Source organism: Salmo salar, chromosome ssa04 (assembly GCF_905237065.1).
Source record: "Salmo salar chromosome ssa04, Ssal_v3.1, whole genome shotgun sequence".
NCBI classification, from domain to species: domain Eukaryota; kingdom Metazoa; phylum Chordata; class Actinopteri; order Salmoniformes; family Salmonidae; genus Salmo; species Salmo salar.
In genome coordinates, this window is record NC_059445.1 from 50,694,701 (window position 1) to 50,715,719 (window position 21,019).

General features: G+C 48.5%; 1 protein-coding gene across 2 annotated transcripts in view; it reads left to right on the forward strand.

Annotated features, from left to right (window-relative positions):
• The window catches only part of LOC106603368 (Down syndrome cell adhesion molecule-like protein 1 homolog), a 113,706-nt gene extending 92,974 nt beyond the window's left edge, over positions 1–20,732 (forward strand). For both annotated transcript variants that reach the window (XM_045717052.1, XM_014196942.2), the window contains exons 20-33: positions 5,254–5,393; positions 6,510–6,663; positions 7,405–7,522; positions 9,392–9,555; positions 13,737–13,835; positions 14,290–14,478; positions 14,702–14,989; positions 15,298–15,453; positions 15,649–15,679; positions 15,894–16,012; positions 16,268–16,420; positions 16,605–16,805; positions 16,984–17,301; positions 17,412–20,732. In XM_045717052.1, coding sequence (XP_045573008.1) covers positions 5,254–5,393; positions 6,510–6,663; positions 7,405–7,522; positions 9,392–9,555; positions 13,737–13,835; positions 14,290–14,478; positions 14,702–14,989; positions 15,298–15,453; positions 15,649–15,679; positions 15,894–16,012; positions 16,268–16,420; positions 16,605–16,805; positions 16,984–17,301; positions 17,412–17,848 — 2,567 coding nt within the window. In that variant the 3' untranslated portion in view covers positions 17,849–20,732. The remainder of the gene's footprint in view (positions 1–5,253; positions 5,394–6,509; positions 6,664–7,404; positions 7,523–9,391; positions 9,556–13,736; positions 13,836–14,289; positions 14,479–14,701; positions 14,990–15,297; positions 15,454–15,648; positions 15,680–15,893; positions 16,013–16,267; positions 16,421–16,604; positions 16,806–16,983; positions 17,302–17,411) is intronic.
• The last annotated feature ends 287 nt before the right edge of the window (positions 20,733–21,019 follow it).

Consider the following 21,019-nt stretch of genomic DNA (forward strand, 5'->3'; position numbering starts at 1 on the left):
GGGTTATGTTAGCTGTGGTTGTCCCTCTCTCTGAAGGGTTATGTTAGCTGTGGTTGTCCCTCTCTCTGAAGGGTTATGTTAGCTGTGGTTGTCCCTCTCTCTGAAGGGTTATGTTAGCTGTGGTTGTCCCTCTCTCTGAAGGGTTATGTTAGCTGTGGTTGTCCCTCTCTCTGAAGGGTTATGTTAGCTGTGGTTGTCCCTCTCTCTGAAGGGTTATGTTAGCTGTGGTTGTCCCTCTCTCTGAAGGGTTATGTTAGCTGTGGTTGTCCCTCTCCCTGAAGGGTTATGTTAGCTGTGGTTGTCCCTCTCTCTGAAGGGTTATGTTAGCTGTGGTTGTCCCTCTCCCTGAAGGGTTATGTTAGCTGTGGTTGTCCCTCTCCCTGAAGGGTTATGTTAGCTGTGGTTGTCCCTCTCTCTGAAGGGTTATGTTAGCTGTGGTTGTCCCTCTCTCTGAAGGGTTATGTTAGCTGTGGTTGTCCCTCTCCCTGAAGGGTTATGTTAGCTGTGGTTGTCCCTCTCCCTGAAGGGTTATGTTAGCTGTGGTTGTCCCTCTCTCTGAAGGGTTATGTTAGCTGTGGTTGTCCATCTCTCTGAAGGGTTATGTTAGCTGTGGTTGTCCCTCTCTCTGAAGGGTTATGTTAGCTGTGGTTGTCCCTCTCTCTGAAGGATTATGTTAGCTGTGGTTGTCCCTCTCCCTGAAGGGTTATGTTAGCTGTGGTTGTCCCTCTCTCTTAAGGGTTATGTTAGCTGTGGTTGTCCCTCTCTCTGAAGGGTTATGTTAGCTGTGGTTGTCCCTCTCTCTGAAGGGTTATGTTAGCTGTGGTTGTCCCTCTCTCTGAAGGGTTATGTTAGCTGTGGTTGTCCCTCTCTCTGAAGGGTTATGTTAGCTGTGGTTGGGCTGCATAGCCATGGTTATGGTCATGGTTAGAATGAGTTGTTCTGTAGGTTACTGTACTGTATATGAGTCTTTATCATTGGATTGTTCTGACAGTGGATCAGACAGACTGGACTGGGCACAGGCAGATTTTGAGAAGCAGTTGGACCTTAACTAATAATTCTGACATGGAGGCCCAGTTATGATAATGATGCTTTTCTCCTGTAAACACCCTATCCCCTATCATATCTCCCCTTAGGGCTGCCCCTTACCCCCCCCCCCCCTCCCTCTCCTCCTTCTCTCATGTCCCTGGTGTTGTTCCTGCCATTATCTGCAGGTTGAGATGGAGCCCCAGGGGATGGAGGGGGCCCAGGGAGACAGAAAAGGATGACTGAGGGGAGCAGGCTGCCCTGGGTGGGATAGAGATGGGAGAGGGGGTCCTGGATCTCTCTAACAGTCTCACTATAATCTATAAAGGATCCAGCAGGGTCAAGTGCAGCAGGAACAGAATGCTACTGATGTCTACCTAGGGTTGGATGTGTCCTTATTAATCTGTGTACTCTAGGTCCTACAGTACGGTACAGTACATGGAAGAAGGTCTAGTGTAGTCGAGCCTCGCAATATTCATTTGAGCCCAGTCCCTCGTAACTCAGGGAGACCCACGTCTTTCTATCTGATGAAGTGGGCGGTATTCTGAGAGTAATGTCCTGTAGACAGTATGTTTGGACAGTAGGTGTGGACAGTAGTTGTAGACAGTATGTGTGGACAGTAGGTGTAGACAGTAGGTGTGGACAGTAGGTGTGGACAGTAGGTGTAGACAGTAGGTGTAGACAGTATGTGTAGACAGTAGGTGTAGACAGTAGGTGTGGACAGTAGGTGTGGACAGTAGGTGTGGACAGCAGGTGTGGACGGTAGGTGTAGACAGTATGTGTAGACAGTAGGTGTAGACAGTAGGTGTAGACAGTAGGTGTGGACAGTAGGTGTAGACAGTATGTGTGGACAGTGGGTGTGGACAGTATGTGTAGACAGTAGGTGTAGACAGTAGGTGTAGACAGTATGTGTAGACAGTATGTGTGGACAGTAGGTGTGGACAGTAGGTGTAGACAGTAGGTGTGGACAGTAGGTGTAGACAGTAGGTGTAGACAGTAGGTGTAGACAGTATGTGTAGACAGTATGTGTGGACAGTAGGTGTAGACAGTATGTGTAGACAGTAGGTATAGACAGTATGTTTAGACAGTATGTGTAGACAGTAGGTGTGGACAGTATGTGTGGACAGTAGGTGTAGACAGTAGGTGTAGACAGTAGGTGTGGACAGTAGGTGTAGACGGTATGTGTAGACGGTAGGTGTGGACGGTAGGTGTGGACGGTAGGTGTGGACGGTAGGTGTAGACGGTAGGTGTAGACAGTAGGTGTAGACAGTAGGTGTAGACAGTATGTGTGGACAGTAGGTGTGGACAGTATGTGTAGACAGTAGGTGTAGACAGTAGGTGTAGACAGTATGTGTAGACAGTATGTGTGGACAGTAGGTGTGGACAGTAGGTGTGGACAGTAGGTGTAGACAGTAGGTGTGGACAGTAGGTGTAGACAGTATGTGTAGACAGTAGGTGTAGACAGTAGGTGTAGACAGTATGTGTAGACAGTATGTGTGGACAGTAGGTGTAGACAGTATGTGTAGACAGTAGGTGTAGACAGTATGTTTAGACAGTATGTGTAGACAGTAGGTGTGGACAGTAGGTGTGGACAGTAGGTGTAGACAGTATGTGTAGACAGTAGGTGTGGACAGTAGGTGTGGACAGTATGTGTGGACAGTATGTTTGGACAGTAGGTGTAGACAGTAGGTGTAGACAGTAGGTGTGGACAGTATGTGTGGACAGTATGTGTAGACAGTATGTGTAGACAGTATGTGTGGACAGTATGTGTGGACAGTATGTGTAGACAGTATGTGTAGACAGTAGGTGTAGACAGTAGGTGTGGACAGTATGTGTGGACAGTATGTGTGGACAGTAGGTGTGGACAGTAGGTGTGGACAGTAGGTGTAGACAGTAGGTGTGGACAGTAGGTGTGGACAGTATGTGTGGACAGTAGGTGTAGACAGTAGGTGTAGACAGTAGGTGTGGACAGTAGGTGTAGACAGTATGTGTGGACAGTGGGTGTGGACAGTATGTGTAGACAGTAGGTGTAGACAGTAGGTGTAGACAGTATGTGTAGACAGTATGTGTGGACAGTAGGTGTGGACAGTAGGTGTAGACAGTAGGTGTAGACAGTAGGTGTGGACAGTAGGTGTAGACAGTAGGTGTAGACAGTAGGTGTAGACAGTATGTGTAGACAGTATGTGTGGACAGTAGGTGTAGACAGTAGGTGTAGACAGTATGTGTAGACAGTAGGTGTGGACAGTATGTGTGGACAGTAGGTGTAGACAGTAGGTGTGGACGGTAGGTGTGGACGGTAGGTGTAGACGGTATGTGTAGACGGTAGGTGTGGACGGTAGGTGTGGACGGTAGGTGTGGACGGTAGGTGTAGACAGTAGGTGTAGACAGTAGGTGTAGACAGTAGGTGTGGACAGTAGGTGTAGACAGTATGTGTGGACAGTAGGTGTGGACAGTATGTGTAGACAGTAGGTGTAGACAGTAGGTGTAGACAGTATGTGTAGACAGTATGTGTGGACAGTAGGTGTGGACAGTAGGTGTAGACAGTATGTGTAGACAGTAGGTGTAGACAGTAGGTGTAGACAGTATGTGTAGACAGTATGTGTGGACAGTAGGTGTAGACAGTATGTGTAGACAGTAGGTGTAGACAGTATGTTTAGACAGTATGTGTAGACAGTAGGTGTGGACAGTAGGTGTGGACAGTAGGTGTAGACAGTATGTGTAGACAGTAGGTGTGGACAGTAGGTGTGGACAGTATGTGTGGACAGTATGTTTGGACAGTAGGTGTAGACAGTAGGTGTAGACAGTAGGTGTGGACAGTATGTGTGGACAGTAGGTGTAGACAGTAGGTGTGGACAGTATGGGTGGACAGTAGGTGTAGACAGTAGGTGTGGACAGTATGTGTAGACAGTATGTGTAGACAGTATGTGTGGACAGTATGTGTGGACAGTATGTGTAGACAGTAGGTGTAGACAGTAGGTGTAGACAGTAGGTGTAGACAGTAGGTGTGGACAGTATGTGTGGACAGTATGTTTGGACAGTAGGTGTGGACAGTAGGTGTGGACAGTATGTGTGGACAGTAGGTGTAGACAGTAGGTGTAGACAGTATGTGTGGACAGTAGGTGTAGACAGTAGGTGTAGACAATAGGTGTAGACAGTAGGTGTGGACAGTAGGTGTGGACAGTGGGTGTGGACAGTATGTGTAGACAGTATGTGTAGACAGTATGTGTGGACAGTAGGTGTAGACAGTAGGTGTGGACAGTATGTGTGGACAGTATGTTTGGACAGTAGGTGTAGACAGTAGGTGTAGACAGTAGGTGTAGACAGTATGTGTAGACAGTATGTGTGGACAGTAGGTGTAGACAGTAGGTGTGGACAGTATGGGTGGACAGTAGGTGTAGACATTAGGTGTGGACAGTATGTGTAGACAGTATGTGTGGACAGTATGTGTAGACAGTAGGTGTGGACAGTAGGTGTAGACAGTAGGTGTGGACAGTAGGTGTAGACAGTAGGTGTGGACAGTAGGTGTGGACAGTATGTGTAGACAGTATGTGTGGACAGTATGTGTGGACAGTAGGTGTAGACAGTAGGTGTAGACAGTAGGTGTAGACAGTATGTGTAGACAGTAGGTGTGGACAGTAGGTGTAGACAGTAGGTGTAGACAGTAGGTGTGGACAGTAGGTGTAGACAGTAGGTGTAGACAGTATGTGTAGACAGTAGGTGTAGACAGTATGTGTGGACAGTATGTGTAGACAGTAGGTGTAGACAGTAGGTGTAGACAGTAGGTGTAGACAGTAGGTGTGGACAGTATGTGTAGACAGTAGGTGTAGACAGTATGTGTAGACAGTATGTGTAGACAGTAGGTGTAGACAGTAGGTGTAGACAGTAGGTGTAGACAGTAGGTATAGACAGTATGTGTAGACAGTATGTGTGGACAGTAGGTGTAGACAGCATGGGTGGACAGTAGGTGTAGACAGTATGGGTGGACAGTAGGTGTGGACAGTATGTGTGGACAGTAGGTGTGGACAGTAGGTGTGGACAGTAGGTGTAGACTGTATGTGTGGACAGTATGTGTGGACATGTGTGGACACACACATGCATGGAAACTCCTCACACCCGTGTTTACTTGAACATGGCTTTAGTACACACACGCACGCACGCACGCACGCACACACACACACACACACACACACACAGCCCTGCTGACCTGTCTATGTGTTGTGAACTTTCCAGTCCCAGGTCCTCCAGCTGGTATCAAAGCCGTGCCCTCATCTCCCAGCAGTGTGGTTGTGTCCTGGCTACCCCCCCATAAACCCAATGGTGTCATCCGCAAGTACACCATCTACTGCTCCAGCCCAGGCTCCGGACAGCCGGTAAGTACCACTGAGAGGGGAGAGTATGGGATGGGGGAGCCGCAGTTACAGGTATTGGAGAGGCAGATAATTAAGGACCTAATGACGAAACATGATGTGGATGCATGATATAGCACTTGATGGATAATTCATTAGTAACCATCACTCAGTGTGTGTGTGTGTGTGTGTGTGTGTGTGTGTGTTCGGGTGTGTCTCTCTCTCTCTTTCTCTCACTGTGTTTGCTCCGTCACTTTATTTCCTGCCCCCCCCAGATGAACAGATGAGGTTGTCTTGGCAACGTGATGAGACGTAGATATGCAAATGAAGCGGAGAACAAGCTCCCACATGCACACTGCAGCATCAGGAGCTCTCACACACAGGCCTGCACTAGTGATGCAGATTTCACACATCCACACTATGCTCTCTCTCTCTCTCTCACACACACAAACATACACATATACATTAAAATCCTGCTATCATGGAAGAATCCCACTTTCTTATCATTCACAAATCCTCACCCTCCCCCCTCTCTCTCTCTCTCTCTCTCTCTCTCTCTCTCTCTCTCTCTCTGTTTCTCTCTGCATGAGTACCATGTGAATGAGCATGGAGGAGGGAGGGAGGGTATCAGTCACACAGATGAGAGTGCTTTTGTTCCTCTTTTCATTATGTCCCCATATCACTCCCTGAATCACTACTACACTGCTGCCTCCACGCTGGAGGAATGTTCTAATGTTCCTGTTACTCACCCCCCCCACCCCCCAGAGCCCCACATTCACCCCTTCTCCCTCCTCCCCTCCCTTCTTCTCTCTGTCTGTCTGTCATACCCACCCTGCTCTCCAGCAAGCCTGGGTAGAAGCTGAGATAGGGAGGGAGAGAGAAAGAGAGAAAAAGGTAAATGAGGCAAATGGAAAAAGAGGTGAAGATGTGTGTTGAGTGGTGAACAGATGAGGGAGGTGGTGCATGTGTACGTGCCTACATACATGCATGAGTTATACTCCTTAGTTCTAACCCTCTTTCAAGCCATCTGAGCTTTCCCTCATGCCATTAGGCGATAGATGCCAAGCTGCCCCTCCAGAGTGCTATCGTACCATGGTATCATACAGTGTTAGTAATCTAACCACTATCTCTCTCCCCCAGGCTCCCAGTGAGTATGAGACCAACCCAGAGATGTTGTTCTACAGGATCACCCACCTGACCCGCGGTAAACAGTACCTCATCTGGGCCGCCGCTGTGACAACCGCTGGCCGCGGCAATATCAGCGAAAAGGTCACCGTGGAGCCTGCTGGGAAAGGTAAGGGAGAAGGGGATGAGGGGTAATAGAGGGGGGATGGAGGGATTTTTCTAAAGGTTATTAAGAGAACTAAAAAAAGAGGAATAAGTATTGTAGAAATACACAGAGGGATTTAATTCCCCTATCTCACTCTCTCTTCCATTCTCTCTCTCTCTCTCTCTCTCTCTCTCTCTCTCTCTCTCTCTCTCTCTCTCTCTCTCTCTCTCTCTCTCTCTCTCTCTCTCTCTGTCCTATTGACTGACAGCTGTAGTATTGATTGAGGGCTGGCGGTGTAGCAGGAAACACTGTTGTTAATTATGTGGTGATGAACAGGGGAGGGGGGAGACAGGAATCAATACAGGGGAGAATCTATGGAGTATAGATAGACAGAGAGAGATGGAAGGCTGGGAGGAGGAAAGGGGGGGCACTCCAGCACTCTGCTCTCATAACAGTGGGTAAAAGGCTAGCCTCCAGGCTAACCTACTCAATACCAAGCTCACTCAGCAAACACTAGAGACAAACGCTTACACATCAGAAAATAGAGCAGGGACGTTAGACTGTGAGGGATGTGTTTGTCTGGCTGTGAGTGTGCCTGGGTGCTTAAGTGTGTGTGTGTCTGTGTCTGTGTGTGTCTGTGTCTGTGTGTGTCTGTGAGTGTGTGTCTGTGTGTGTCTGTGTGAGTGTGTGTGTGTGTGTGTGTGTGTGTGTGCGTGTGCGTGTGCGTGTGATACCCAGTTTAAGCTGTGTACCCTGTGTCTGCAGCCCCAGCTAAGATCCTGTCGTTCGGGGGCACAGTGACCACTCCCTGGATGAAGGAGATCCGTTTGCCTTGCAGCTCAGTGGGAGAACCCACCCCCACCTTCAAATGGACCAAAGACAGGTCAGAACTCTCCCAACTCATCCTCATTGAAAGAAAAGTGGAAACTTTAGACATTTGGTCAGGGTTAAGTCTACCTGTCCGGTGTTTAGCTTGGTGTATTAAGTCTACCAGACCGGTGTTTAGCTTGGTGTATTAAGTCTACCTGTCCGGTGTTTAGCTTGGTGTATTAAGTCTACCTGTCCGGTGTTTAGCTTGGTGTATTAAGTCTACCAGACCGGTGTTTAGCTTGGTGTATTAAGTCTACCTGTCCGGTGTTTAGCTTGGTGTATTAAGTCTACCAGACCGGTGTTTAGCTTGGTGTATTAAGTTTACCAGACCGGTGTTTAGCTTGGTGTATTAAGTCTACCTGTCCGGTTTTTAGCTTGGTGTATTAAGTCTACCAGACCGGTGTTTAGCTTGGTGTATTAAGTCTACCAGACCGGTGTTTAGCTTGGTGTATTAAGTCTACCTGACCGGTGTTTAGCTTGGTGTATTAAGTCTACCAGACCGGTGTTTAGCTTGGTGTATTAAGTCTACCAGACCGGTGTTTAGCTTGGTGTATTAAGTCTACCAGACCGGTGTTTAGCTTGGTGTATTAAGTCTACCTGACCGGTGTTTAGCTTGGTGTATTAAGTCTACCCGACCGGTGTTTAGCTTGGTGTATTAAGTCTACCAGACCGGTGTTTAGCTTGGTGTATTAAGTCTACGTGACCGGTGTTTAGCTTGGTGTATTAAGTCTACCAGACCGGTGTTTAGCTTGGTGTATTAAGTCTACCTGTCCGGTGTTTAGCTTGGTGTATTAAGTCTACCAGACCGGTGTTTAGCTTGGTGTATTAAGTCTACCAGACCGGTGTTTAGCTTGGTGTATTAAGTCTACCAGACCGGTGTTTAGCTTGGTGTATTAAGTCTATCAGACCGGTGTTTAGCTTGGTGTATTAAGTCTATCAGACCGGTGTTTAGCTTGGTGTATTAAGTCTACCAGACCGGTGTTTAGCTTGGTGTATTAAGTCTACCCGACTGGTGTTTAGCTTGGTGTATTAAGTCTACCAAACCGGGGTTTAGGTTGGTGTATTAAGTCTACCAGACCGGTGTTTAGCTTGGTGTATTAAATCTACCCGACCGGTGTTTAGCTTGGTGTATTAAGTCTACCAGACCGGTGTTTAGCTTGGTGTATTAAGTCTACCAGACCGGTGTTTAGCTTGGTGTATTAAGTCTACCAGACCGGTGTTTAGCTTGGTGTATTAAGTCTACAAGACCGGTGTTTAGCTTGGTGTATTAAGTCTACCAGACCGGTGTTTAGCTTGGTGTATTAAGTCTACCAGACCGGTGTTTAGCTTGGTGTATTAAGTCTACCAGACCGGTGTTTAGCTTGGTGTATTAAGTCTACCAGACCGGTGTTTAGCTTGGTGTATTAAGTCTACCCGACCGGTGTTTAGCTTGGTGTATTAAGTCTACCAAACCGGGGTTTAGGTTGGTGTATTAAGTCTACCAGATTGGTGTTTAGCTTGGTGTATTAAGTCTACCCGACCGGTGTTTAGCTTGGTGTATTAAGTCTACCAGACCGGTGTTTAGCTTGGTGTATTAAGTCTACCAGACCGGTGTTTAGCTTGGTGTATTAAATCTACCCGACCGGTGTTTAGCTTGGTGTATTACGTCTACCAGACCGGTGTTTAGCTTGGTGTATTAAGTCTACCAGACCGGTGTTTAGCTTGGTGTATTAAGTCTACCAGACCGGTGTTTAGCTTGGTGTATTAAGTCTACCAGACCGGTGTTTAGCTTGGTGTATTAAGTCTACCCGACCGGTGTTTAGCTTGGTGTATTAAGTCTACCCGACCGGTGTTTAGCTTGGTGTATTAAGTCTAACTGTGATCCTCTATGTGTGTGTATCAGTGAGGACTCGGCTATTCCTGTGACTGTGGATGGACAGCGTCAGATCCTGTCCAATGGTACTCTAGTGCTGCGTTCCGTCAAAGCTGAGGATTCTGGGTACTACACGTGCACGGCCACCAACACGCTGGGCTTTGACACCATCATTGTCAACCTGCTGGTGCAAGGTGAGCTGGGATACACTGGGCTAATGTGTGTGTATGGTTGTGGAGAGATCTGAGGACCTTTTGGGATTCAGATTGTCTTCTCTGTGTTCCTCTGACTGTGTGTGTGTGTATCGTCCCTCTGGTCTGTCTGTCTGGTCCCTCTGGTCTGTCTATCTGGTCCCTCCAATCTGTCTATCTGGTCCCTCTGCTCTCTATCTGGTCCCTCTGCTCTCTATCTGGTCCCTCCAATCTGTCTATCTGGTCCCTCCAATCTGTCTATCTGGTCCCTCCAATCTCTCTATCTGGTCCCTCTGGTCTCTCTATCTGGTCCCTCTGGTCTCTATCTGGTCTCTCTGCTCTCTATCTGGTCCCTCTGGTCTCTCTATCTGGTCCCTCTGGTCTCTCTATCTGGTCCCTCTGGTCTCTCTATCTGGTCCCTCTGGTCTCTCTATCTGGTCCCGCTGGTCGCTCTATCTGGTCCCTCTGGTCTCTCTATCTGGTCCCTCTGGTCTCTCTATCTGGTCTCTCTGCTCTCTCTATCTGGTCTCTCTGCTCTCTATCTGGTCACTCTGGTCTCTCTATCTGGTCCCTCTGCTCTCTATCTGGTCCCTCTGGTCTCTCTATCTGGTCCCTCTGCTCTCTATCTGGTCTCTCTGCTCTCTATCTGGTCCCTCTGGTCTCTCTATCTGGTCCCTCTGGTCTCTATCTGGTCCCTCTGGTCTCTCTATCTGGTCCCTCTGGTCTCTCTATCTGGTCCCGCTGGTCGCTCTATCTGGTCCCTCTGGTCTCTCTATCTGGTCCCTCTGGTCTCTCTATCTGGTCTCTCTGCTCTCTCTATCTGGTCTCTCTGCTCTCTATCTGGTCCCTCTGGTCTCTCTATCTGGTCCCTCTGGTCTCTCTATCTGGTCCCTCTGGTCTCTCTATCTGGTCCCTCTGCTCTCTATCTGGTCTCTCTGCTCTCTATCTGGTCCCTCTGGTCTCTATCTGGTCCCTCTGGTCTCTCTATCTGGTCCCTCTGGTCTCTCTATCTGGTCCCTCTGGTCTCTCTATCTGGTCTCTCTGGTCTCTCTATCTGGTCCCTCTGGTCTCTCTATCTGGTCCCTCTGCTCTCTATCTGGTCCCTCTGGTCTCTCTATCTGGTCCCTCTGGTCTCTCTATCTGGTCCCTCTGGTCTCTCTATCTGGTCCCTCTGGTCTCTCTATCTGGTCCCGCTGGTCTCTCTATCTGGTCTCTCTGCTCTCTATCTGGTCCCTCTACTCTCTATCTGGTCCCTCTGGTCTCTCTATCTGGTCCCTCTGGTCTCTCTATCTGGTCTCTCTGCTCTCTATCTGGTCCCTCTGGTCTCTCTATCTGGTCCCGCTGGTCTCTCTATCTGGTCTCTCTGCTCTCTATCTGGTCTCTCTGCTCTCTATCTGGTCTCTCTGGTCTCTCTATCTGGTCCCGCTGGTCTCTCTATCTGGTCCCTCTGGTCTCTCTATCTGGTCCCTCTGCTCTCTATCTGGTCTCTCTGCTCTCTATCTGGTCCCTCTGGTCTCTCTATCTGGTCCCTCTGGTCTCTCTATCTGGTCCCTCTGCTCTCTATCTGGTCTCTCTGCTCTCTATCTGGTCTCTCTGCTCTCTCTATCTGGTCTCTCTGCTCTCTATCTGGTCCCTCTGGTCTCTCTATCTGGTCCCTCTGCTCTCTATCTGGTCCCTCTGGTCTCTCTATCTGGTCCCTCTGCTCTCTATCTGGTCTCTCTGCTCTCTATCTGGTCCCTCTGGTCTCTCTATCTGGTCCCTCTGGTCTCTATCTGGTCCCTCTGGTCTCTCTATCTGGTCCCTCTGGTCTCTCTATCTGGTCCCGCTGGTCGCTCTATCTGGTCCCTCTGGTCTCTCTATCTGGTCCCTCTGGTCTCTCTATCTGGTCCCTCTGCTCTCTATCTGGTCTCTCTGCTCTCTATCTGGTCCCTCTGGTCTCTCTATCTGGTCCCTCTGGTCTCTCTATCTGGTCCCTCTGCTCTCTATCTGGTCTCTCTGCTCTCTATCTGGTCTCTCTGCTCTCTATCTGGTCTCTCTGCTCTCTCTATCTGGTCTCTCTGCTCTCTATCTGGTCCCTCTGGTCTCTCTATCTGGTCCCTCTGCTCTCTATCTGGTCCCTCTGGTCTCTCTATCTGGTCCCTCTGCTCTCTATCTGGTCTCTCTGCTCTCTATCTGGTCCCTCTGGTCTCTCTATCTGGTCCCTCTGGTCTCTATCTGGTCCCTCTGGTCTCTCTATCTGGTCCCTCTGGTCTCTCTATCTGGTCCCGCTGGTCGCTCTATCTGGTCCCTCTGGTCTCTCTATCTGGTCCCTCTGGTCTCTCTATCTGGTCTCTCTGCTCTCTCTATCTGGTCTCTCTGCTCTCTATCTGGTCCCTCTGGTCTCTCTATCTGGTCCCTCTGGTCTCTCTATCTGGTCCCTCTGGTCTCTCTATCTGGTCCCTCTGGTCTCTCTATCTGGTCTCTCTGCTCTCTATCTGGTCCCTCTGGTCTCTATCTGGTCCCTCTGGTCTCTCTATCTGGTCCCTCTGGTCTCTCTATCTGGTCCCTCTGGTCTCTCTATCTGGTCTCTCTGGTCTCTCTATCTGGTCCCTCTGGTCTCTCTATCTGGTCCCTCTGCTCTCTATCTGGTCCCTCTGGTCTCTCTATCTGGTCCCTCTGGTCTCTCTATCTGGTCCCTCTGGTCTCTCTATCTGGTCCCTCTGGTCTCTCTATCTGGTCCCGCTGGTCTCTCTATCTGGTCTCTCTGCTCTCTATCTGGTCCCTCTACTCTCTATCTGGTCCCTCTGGTCTCTCTATCTGGTCCCTCTGGTCTCTCTATCTGGTCTCTCTGCTCTCTATCTGGTCCCTCTGGTCTCTCTATCTGGTCCCGCTGGTCTCTCTATCTGGTCTCTCTGCTCTCTATCTGGTCTCTCTGCTCTCTATCTGGTCTCTCTGGTCTCTCTATCTGGTCCCGCTGGTCTCTCTATCTGGTCCCTCTGGTCTCTCTATCTGGTCCCTCTGCTCTCTATCTGGTCTCTCTGCTCTCTATCTGGTCCCTCTGGTCTCTCTATCTGGTCCCTCTGGTCTCTCTATCTGGTCCCTCTGCTCTCTATCTGGTCTCTCTGCTCTCTATCTGGTCTCTCTGCTCTCTATCTGGTCCCTCTGGTCTCTATCTGGTCCCTCTGGTCTCTCTATCTGGTCCCTCTGGTCTCTCTATCTGGTCCCTCTGGTCTCTCTATCTGGTCTCTCTGGTCTCTCTATCTGGTCCCTCTGGTCTCTCTATCTGGTCCCTCTGCTCTCTATCTGGTCCCTCTGGTCTCTCTATCTGGTCCCTCTGGTCTCTCTATCTGGTCCCTCTGGTCTCTCTATCGGGTCCCTCTGGTCTCTCTATCTGGTCCCGCTGGTCTCTCTATCTGGTCTCTCTGCTCTCTATCTGGTCCCTCTACTCTCTATCTGGTCCCTCTGGTCTCTCTATCTGGTCCCTCTGGTCTCTCTATCTGGTCTCTCTGCTCTCTATCTGGTCCCTCTGGTCTCTCTATCTGGTCCCGCTGGTCTCTCTATCTGGTCTCTCTGCTCTCTATCTGGTCTCTCTGCTCTCTATCTGGTCTCTCTGGTCTCTCTATCTGGTCCCGCTGGTCTCTCTATCTGGTCCCTCTGGTCTCTCTATCTGGTCCCTCTGGTCTCTCTATCTGGTCCCTCTGCTCTCTATCTGGTCTCTCTGCTCTCTATCTGGTCCCTCTGGTCTCTCTATCTGGTTCCTCTGCTCTCTATCTGGTCCCTCTGCTCTCTATCTGGTTCCTCTGCTCTCTATCTGGTTCCTCTGCTCTCTATCTGGTCTCTCTGCTCTCTATCTGGTCTCTCTGCTCTCTATCTGGTCCCTCTGGTCTCTCTATCTGGTCCCTCTGCTCTCTATCTGGTCCCTCTGCTCTCTATCTGGTCTCTCTGCTCTCTATCTGGTCCCTCTGGTCTCTATCTGGTCCCTCTGCTCTCTATCTGGTCCCTCTGGTCTCTCTATCTGGTCCCTCTGGTCTCTCTATCTGGTCCCTCTGGTCTCTCTATCTGGTCCCTCTGCTCTCTATCTGGTCTCTCTGCTCTCTATCTGGTCCCTCTGGTCTCTCTACCTGCTCACTGTAAGTGTGTGCTGTTTGTGCCTGGTCTATGTGATGCTGATTGGCTCTTACTGTGTGATCACTCTGTATGTCCAGTTCCTCCAGACCAGCCCCGTCTGACCGTCTCCACCACCTCTACCTCTTCCATCACCCTGGCCTGGATCCCTGGGGACAACGGAGGCAGCTCCATCAGAGGTACTCCCCTCCACTCCCCTCCACCTGGGCATTAGTAAATCAGGATCAGTCTGAGGAGAGTTCTTTAGCTGCTGTATCTCACTGTCTCCAAAAAATATCAATAACGTCAATATACCTTTTTGTCTATTTGTGTGATTTTGTCTGTTCCCGTCAAGGGTCCCTCTGTTGTTAGCTCCTAATGTCTGTCATACTCATAGCAGAATGTATCACGGAGGGGTTTCTAAATCCTTTATATCCCCCCCTGGTGTTAAAAGGGTGGAACAGCAGTGTGAGTTGACCTGATTTTGCCTCAGTAGAGCTGAGGGCAGTTTGTGTAATATGGAACTGGGAGGATACTCTAATTGACAGACATGTACAGTATTTCATAGTTATTTAAATTGTGTCTTTGTGTATTTAGCAGATGATAAGTGAACACTTAATAAAATCTGTGGTGTCCGTCCCTGTGTGTCCTCAGGTTTCGTCCTGCAGTACTCGGTGGACAACACAGAGGAGTGGAGGGATGTGTTCATTACTTCAACTGAACGGTCCTTCAGGCTGGACAACCTGCGCTGTGGCACCTGGTACAAGGTCAAACTGGCAGCCAAGAACAGTGTGGGCTCAGGACGCATCTCTGAGATCATCGAGGCCAAGACGCACGGACGAGGTGAGGGGAAAGGAAGGATCGTGAGGGGAGGAGGGAAGGAGAAAGAGGAGAGGGAGAGGGGGTAGAGGAGGAAAGATAAGAAAGAAGGGAATTTTAAAACGGCATGACTTATATTTAACCTCACATCATGTGTTGCACATGAACCACATCAACACTCTAACACACTGACTTCAATATTCCCAGTCTGACAGTCTATCCCTCTGTCTCTCCTCTTGCCCTGCAGAGCCCGTGTTCAACAAGGAGCAGCCCCTGCTCACCCACATCAACTCCACCCATGCGGGGCTCAACCTGCAGGGCTGGACCAGCGGAGGCTGCCCCATCACTGCTCTGCTGCTCGACTTCCGGCCCAAGGGCACATGGGCTTGGCAGAGCCTGAAGGCCAACGCCACAGCCCAGCTCTTCCTCAGCGAGCTGCGTGAGGCCACCTGGTACGAACTGAAGATGAAGGCCTGCAACAGTGCCGGCTGTGGGAACCAGAGCTCCCAGTTCGCCACCACAGACTACGATGGCAGTGAGTCACTTCCTGCTTCTACTAGATACTTGCTCTCACTTCCTGCTTTGACATTTACATGACATTCTAGCAGACTCTCTTTTTCAAAGCGACTCACAGTCATCAAAGAGAAGGGAAAGGGAGGAAGGAAGGGAGGAAGGAAAGAGGCCAAAACCCACGGACGAGAGAGGGAGGGAGGAAGAAAAGGAGAGAGGGTGAAGTAGAATGTGATTGGGCATGAAAGTAGTAATAAAAACAGTCCTTTAATCTACCTCTGACCCCCTTCCCCTCACTCTCTCTGTCCCGCTCACCCCTTCTCTTCCTCCCAGGTACCATCCCTCCTATAAACTCGGCCCAGGAGGACAGAGACGATGTGAAGAAGCTGTTCTCCATAGGCTCTCCTGTCATCCTGGTCACCCTGGGCGTCGCCCTGCTCTTCATCATCCGCAAGAAACGCAAGGAGAAGAGACTGAAACGACTCAGAGGTGAGAGACATAGGGAAGGAAGGAGAAAGAGAAGGAAAGAAGGGGGAGGGGAGAAACAGAGAGGGAGAGAAATAATTGCTTGGTGGGGGCGAGTAGTATCTCAGAAGCACTAAAGGTAACAGGTCAAAATAATTTACCGAATCCACATGATGATCCATCATAATCTAATAAAGATATTTGTGTTTGTTTTCACAGACGCTAAGAGCCTTGCAGAGATGCTTATCAGGCAAGGATAATACACTTGATTGATTGCTGCCTGTGGTTATGGATGTGTCATATTCCAGTGAATCTTGATGGATATTTGAATACACCTATCAGTCTCAGTAAACTCTGTTAAAGTATCACCAATATACCCTAGTTCTATATGTACTGTATGTAAGTACTGCTGATGTGACAGTGGATCCAGTCTAAGAATGTGTCTTGTTTTGTGTGTTGAGCAGTAAGAACAACCGCAGCATGGACACCCCAGTGAAGGGTCCTCCCCAGGGCCCCCGGCTCCACATCGACATACCCCGTGTCCAGCTGCTCATCGAGGACAAGGAGGGAATCAAGCAGATAGGTCAGTATGGACACACTATCAGCCAATCAGATTGATCAGACAGAATATCGTCCAATTAGATAGCCTCCAGTTACAGTACACTAACTAACCTATTATATATAAACTATTATTCTCAAGTTGCTAAATACATTTTGATAGAGTGTGATTTACAATCAGTCTGTGAGGATAACATATGACAAGGGAGATGAATTGTGTATCACAGATATTTTGTAACTACTGTCATAATATATTTTCCTCATCCCCTGCGTCCGGTAGGTGAGGACAAGGCAGCGGCCCCAGTGACGGACACTGAGTTCAGCCAGTCAGTGAATCCACAGAGCTTCTGCACGGGCGTGTCTCTGCACCACCCCGCCCTCATCCAGAACACAGGGCCATTGATTGACATGTCAGACATCCGCCCTGGAACCAGTGAGTACTTCACATACAGTAGGATGTGCATAGAATGGAAAGATGTCATATTACAGTGTAATGTGTAGAAGTGAACTTGATCTGACACCCAAAGTGGTTACAAAGCATCATTAATGATGTACATGCTGATTAGAAGTGTTCTGAATAGCATCCTCTCACTGTCCTCCTCCTATCCTCTCCTCAGACCCAGTGTCGAGGAAGAGTGTGAAGTCGGCCCACAGCTCCAGGAACCGGTATTCCAGCCAGTGGACCCTGAGCAGGCCGGGCCAGAGCCAATCAACAGCCTCCGCAAGAACTCTGACCTCTGACTGGCGCACCATGGGCTCCCACGGCATCACCGCCACCGAGAGTGACAGCTACAGCGCCAGCCTGTCGCAGGACACTGGTGGGTACCGCCCCGCCCTGGCAACAACGCCACTAAGACCCATCATCAACAAATCTATCTTTTACATCCCCAAACCAGACCTGTAGGATACCTTGAAAGGCCTACTGACACATCTGTACTGTATGCAAACTTCATTTTGTATTATTTTAACATGGTATCTCATATATTGTTTCTCCAGATAAGGGTCGTAACAGCATGGTGTCCACAGAGAGTGCATCGTCTACATACGAGGAGCTGGCGCGGGCCTACGAACACGCCAAACTGGAGGAGCACCTGCAGCATGCCAAGTTCACTATCACAGAGTGCTTCATCTCCGACAGCTCCTCTGACCAGATGACCACTGGCACCAACGACCCGGCCGACAGCATGACATCACTCAGCACGCCGTCCGAGACAGGCCTTTGTCGCTTCACCGCCTCGCCACCCAAACCCCAGGACTATGACCGCGGCAGACCTACCAACGTGGCCGTGCCCATCCCCCACCGCGCCAACAAGAGTGAGTACAGAGAGCCACCCTGACTGGCACAGTGGCACCATATTATACTGTGCCACAGGATGTACATCTCAACATGCCCCTCCCTCTCTCTGTTCTGTCCTCGTCACTAGGTGAATTCTGCAACCTCCCGCTCTACATGAAGACAGACCCTTTCTTCAGGAAACAGGCAGAACTGCATGACCCGTGCCCTGCTGTACCACCCCGGGAGGCCTCCATCCGCAGCCTGGCACAGCGGGCGTACCACACCCAGGGCCGTCACATGACTCTGGACCCGTCCAAGCAGCAGGCCCTGACGCTGGGACACTCTGGGCTGGGCAGCCTGGGTGTGAGCTCGGGTACTGCCACCCTGCCCCAGAGGACTCTCACTATGCCCAGCTCCAACCCTGCAGCCACAGCCTCCACCTCCAGCACCAGCAGCAATCCCACTGGCTCCAGCACCAAGATGGGGGGCTCCAGAGACTCACTGCTAGAGAACAGCTCCTCAGCGTTGGGCAGACTGCAGAAGCAAGGGGTCGGGGCCTACTCCAAGTCTTACACACTGGTGTAGCTACTAGCCCCCCTTCTCTCTCTCAAAGACTATACACTCTGGCCCCGGCCCACACCCAGCCCAGCCACACACCAGTGTTCTACACTCCAGGTCAGGGTGGGCATGTAGTGCAGTGCAGTGCAGCAGGTGTCCCCAGCTAACAGCTAGCTACTGTAACAGCTAATTACCCAGTAGCGTGATTAGTCTTTATTCTGACCTTGGGTTCTGCCTCCCAGGAATGACCAGAGACCATTGTAACCTGCCTGATTCATGCTCACCTGGACCTGTATAAAACAAACTACTATCTCTCACACACACACACACACACACACACACACACACACACACACACACACACACACACACACACACACACACACACACACACACACACACACACACACACACACACACACACACACACACACACAGAGGAAGACCTGGAGCTGTTCTCCAAGGTCATTTCAAACCAATTGAGTATTACTGAGGAGCTGAATGGTGAAAGCTCACTGCTCGTGCTGATGAAGTCAATGATAGCAGAGGAGTCTGGGCTAAAAGCAGTGTCCATCACACACACACACACATTATGCTGCCCTCCATGGTTTGAGCAGAAGCTCCTGCAGGACTTCCAGTTTTATCCCCTCTAGTCTCGTCTCACTCGCTCTGTCTCTACGTCCAGTCTCACTCTCCATCGGCAGTTACTCTCTCTCTCTCTCTGTGGATTCCATAAGGAAGGGTTTCAGATTCACCTCACTCAGAACTTTAAGTTCGTATTTTTAGCACATTTATTGTTGATATGTCCCACCCTCCCCTCCTCTTTCCCAACTCAACATTATCCGATAGCTTTTGACCGAAACATGACAACCCAAATAACCCAGCAATGATTTGAAAACATCAGGGCTCTCGCAATACAAACAAATATAGAATATTTGGTATTTTAAAGATTTTACGTATATATTTCTATGTAAGTATATTATGTCATTTAAGTGAAATTATGGCAAAGAATAAAACTATACAACCATTTAAATATTTTAAAAACTATAAGAATGAGACAATCGCTCAATCATGTGAAGAGCAGGGAAAATGAAAGAGGAGGAAAGAATAGAAGAGCATTATGAAGAGGGAGGAGCACGTGTTCTTTATGTTACTGTAGACAGGCTGAGAGGAACGAGGTGACTTCCTTTTCAGACAGGAAGTGTCCATCTCAAAGCCCCCTATTAGTTAGTATCTTATAAGATCGTCAGTGATTGGTTGGTGTACTTACTTTCAGAAGCCAAATCATTTCCTCTGAAGACGGGTGTATCCAGGGCGACCTACACTGTTGACACTGTTGTCTATCATTTCTCTGCTTTCGTTCACCTGTTACTTGAGTAAACAGAGGCCACGACCTCTCAGGGCCTCAGGTATGGGCCTTTGACCTTTGACCTGTGGTAGCAGCGGGGTTACAGAGTCACTGTGAGTGGAGCAGAAGTCAGAGATCAGAGCACGGCTACTGTATCCCACAGCTAGCTACCACACAGAGCATACACCAGTAGCCCTGTAACCTCTACCAACCTCTCAGCCCATGTATTACTGTCTCCCTCCTTCCAATACAAAATGGCCGCCAAGACACCAAGGAGGATAATCATGTGAAGTAAGTTAATTGTCTAGTTTACAGAGAGACGTTGCCAGCCAGTCAGGGTGTTCAGTTTGAATATGATAAGATGATGTGCAGTCAGTGGTCTATTGGTGTCTCTGTTGCGGCCCTGTCTGAAGTACTGTATATTTCCCACTTCTTTCTCCATCCCCAATATCCATGTGCATCCTCATCCTCCGCACCATTTTGTGCTACTACATGTACATCAACACAGGAACTTGTTGGAATGTCTATTGAAGTATTGCCATTCAAGTGTTTTGTCATTTCTTTTGTTTTTGGATTATTTGTTAAGGTCCATCTGTTGATTTTTAATTGAATATGTTTGTTTTTACTTGTTTATTTATTTAGATTTTTTGGGTTCCAGAGGCCAGACAGTACTGAGGCATAACACACTTATGATTTCGGCCAGCTTTAACCAAGTAAAATCAGGGACTAGCTCTTGAGGTCACACCAGAGCCATGTATTTAGAAAGCAGGGCCAATGCGGTTTCTGCGTTACGATGCATTTACATGACACTTCAACAATCTATGGCAGCCATGTTAGCTCCCCAATAACGTCACATGGGGAATATTTTAGCAATGCTATGTAACTGAATGTCTAGAATTCTAAAAGTTGTTTGAACTCTCTAAATATATGGCTCTGGGTCACACACACTGAAATTGTGGAAAAAGCTGACACTCCCAACCAGCTCTCCCAAGTCAACTCCCTGACATACAGTACATACACTACCTTTGGCACTATTGTTTATAGATTAACTCTTGTACATAAAACACAGTTTTGTATGAAGAGCTATTTTCGTCAGAATAAAATAGGGCAAGATCAGGGTTGAATCATGCCCCCACTTCAAAATGAAAACAACATGAATGAAAATATGGATTTGATAAACATGAATTTCCACCTTGGGCAACAAATATTTTTTCTCTATTCCCTTCATGTTTTTTATACTAATTTGTTGAATTTTTATGCTTTTTTAAAGGTATTTTGATGTTGTCATTTGTCCTGTTCACTTTTTTAATGATCATTTTTTGTATTTTGTTCATCCTCAAAAATGACATTGCATGCTTGGTAAAAGGGAAAAGGTGAGGGAAAGAAATGTACAAATATTTTAAATTTGAAGAAAAGAAAATGTTGAGGGGATTCCAAACATTCGTTTGAGTTGCTTCTAATAGCAATTGCTTGTCTTTAAAAGAACATTTTCTATGAAAAGTAATGAAAAAACTAACAAAAAGAGTATTCTAACACCTTGTGCAATAAAGCTATCTTTCTATATGCCATGGCTTCTGTCATTCTTAATAGACTTCTGTCATTCTTAATAGACTTGCTTGCTACACTGGCAACAAACACTTGCCTGAAGACAAATTTAATTATTTTACTGCTCTATGTTAGCTACATACTTCAGTCTGAGACGGCCAGTGTTGAAGTCGTTTGTGGTGTCAAAATGAGGGTGTTGTATAAAACAATGTCATCATTGATTGGATCATCTCTAACCAATCAGAGTATCAAAGCCAATGGCGAATTCTCGAAACGCCGCTTTACCCACGTGTGCTCTGGCTCTG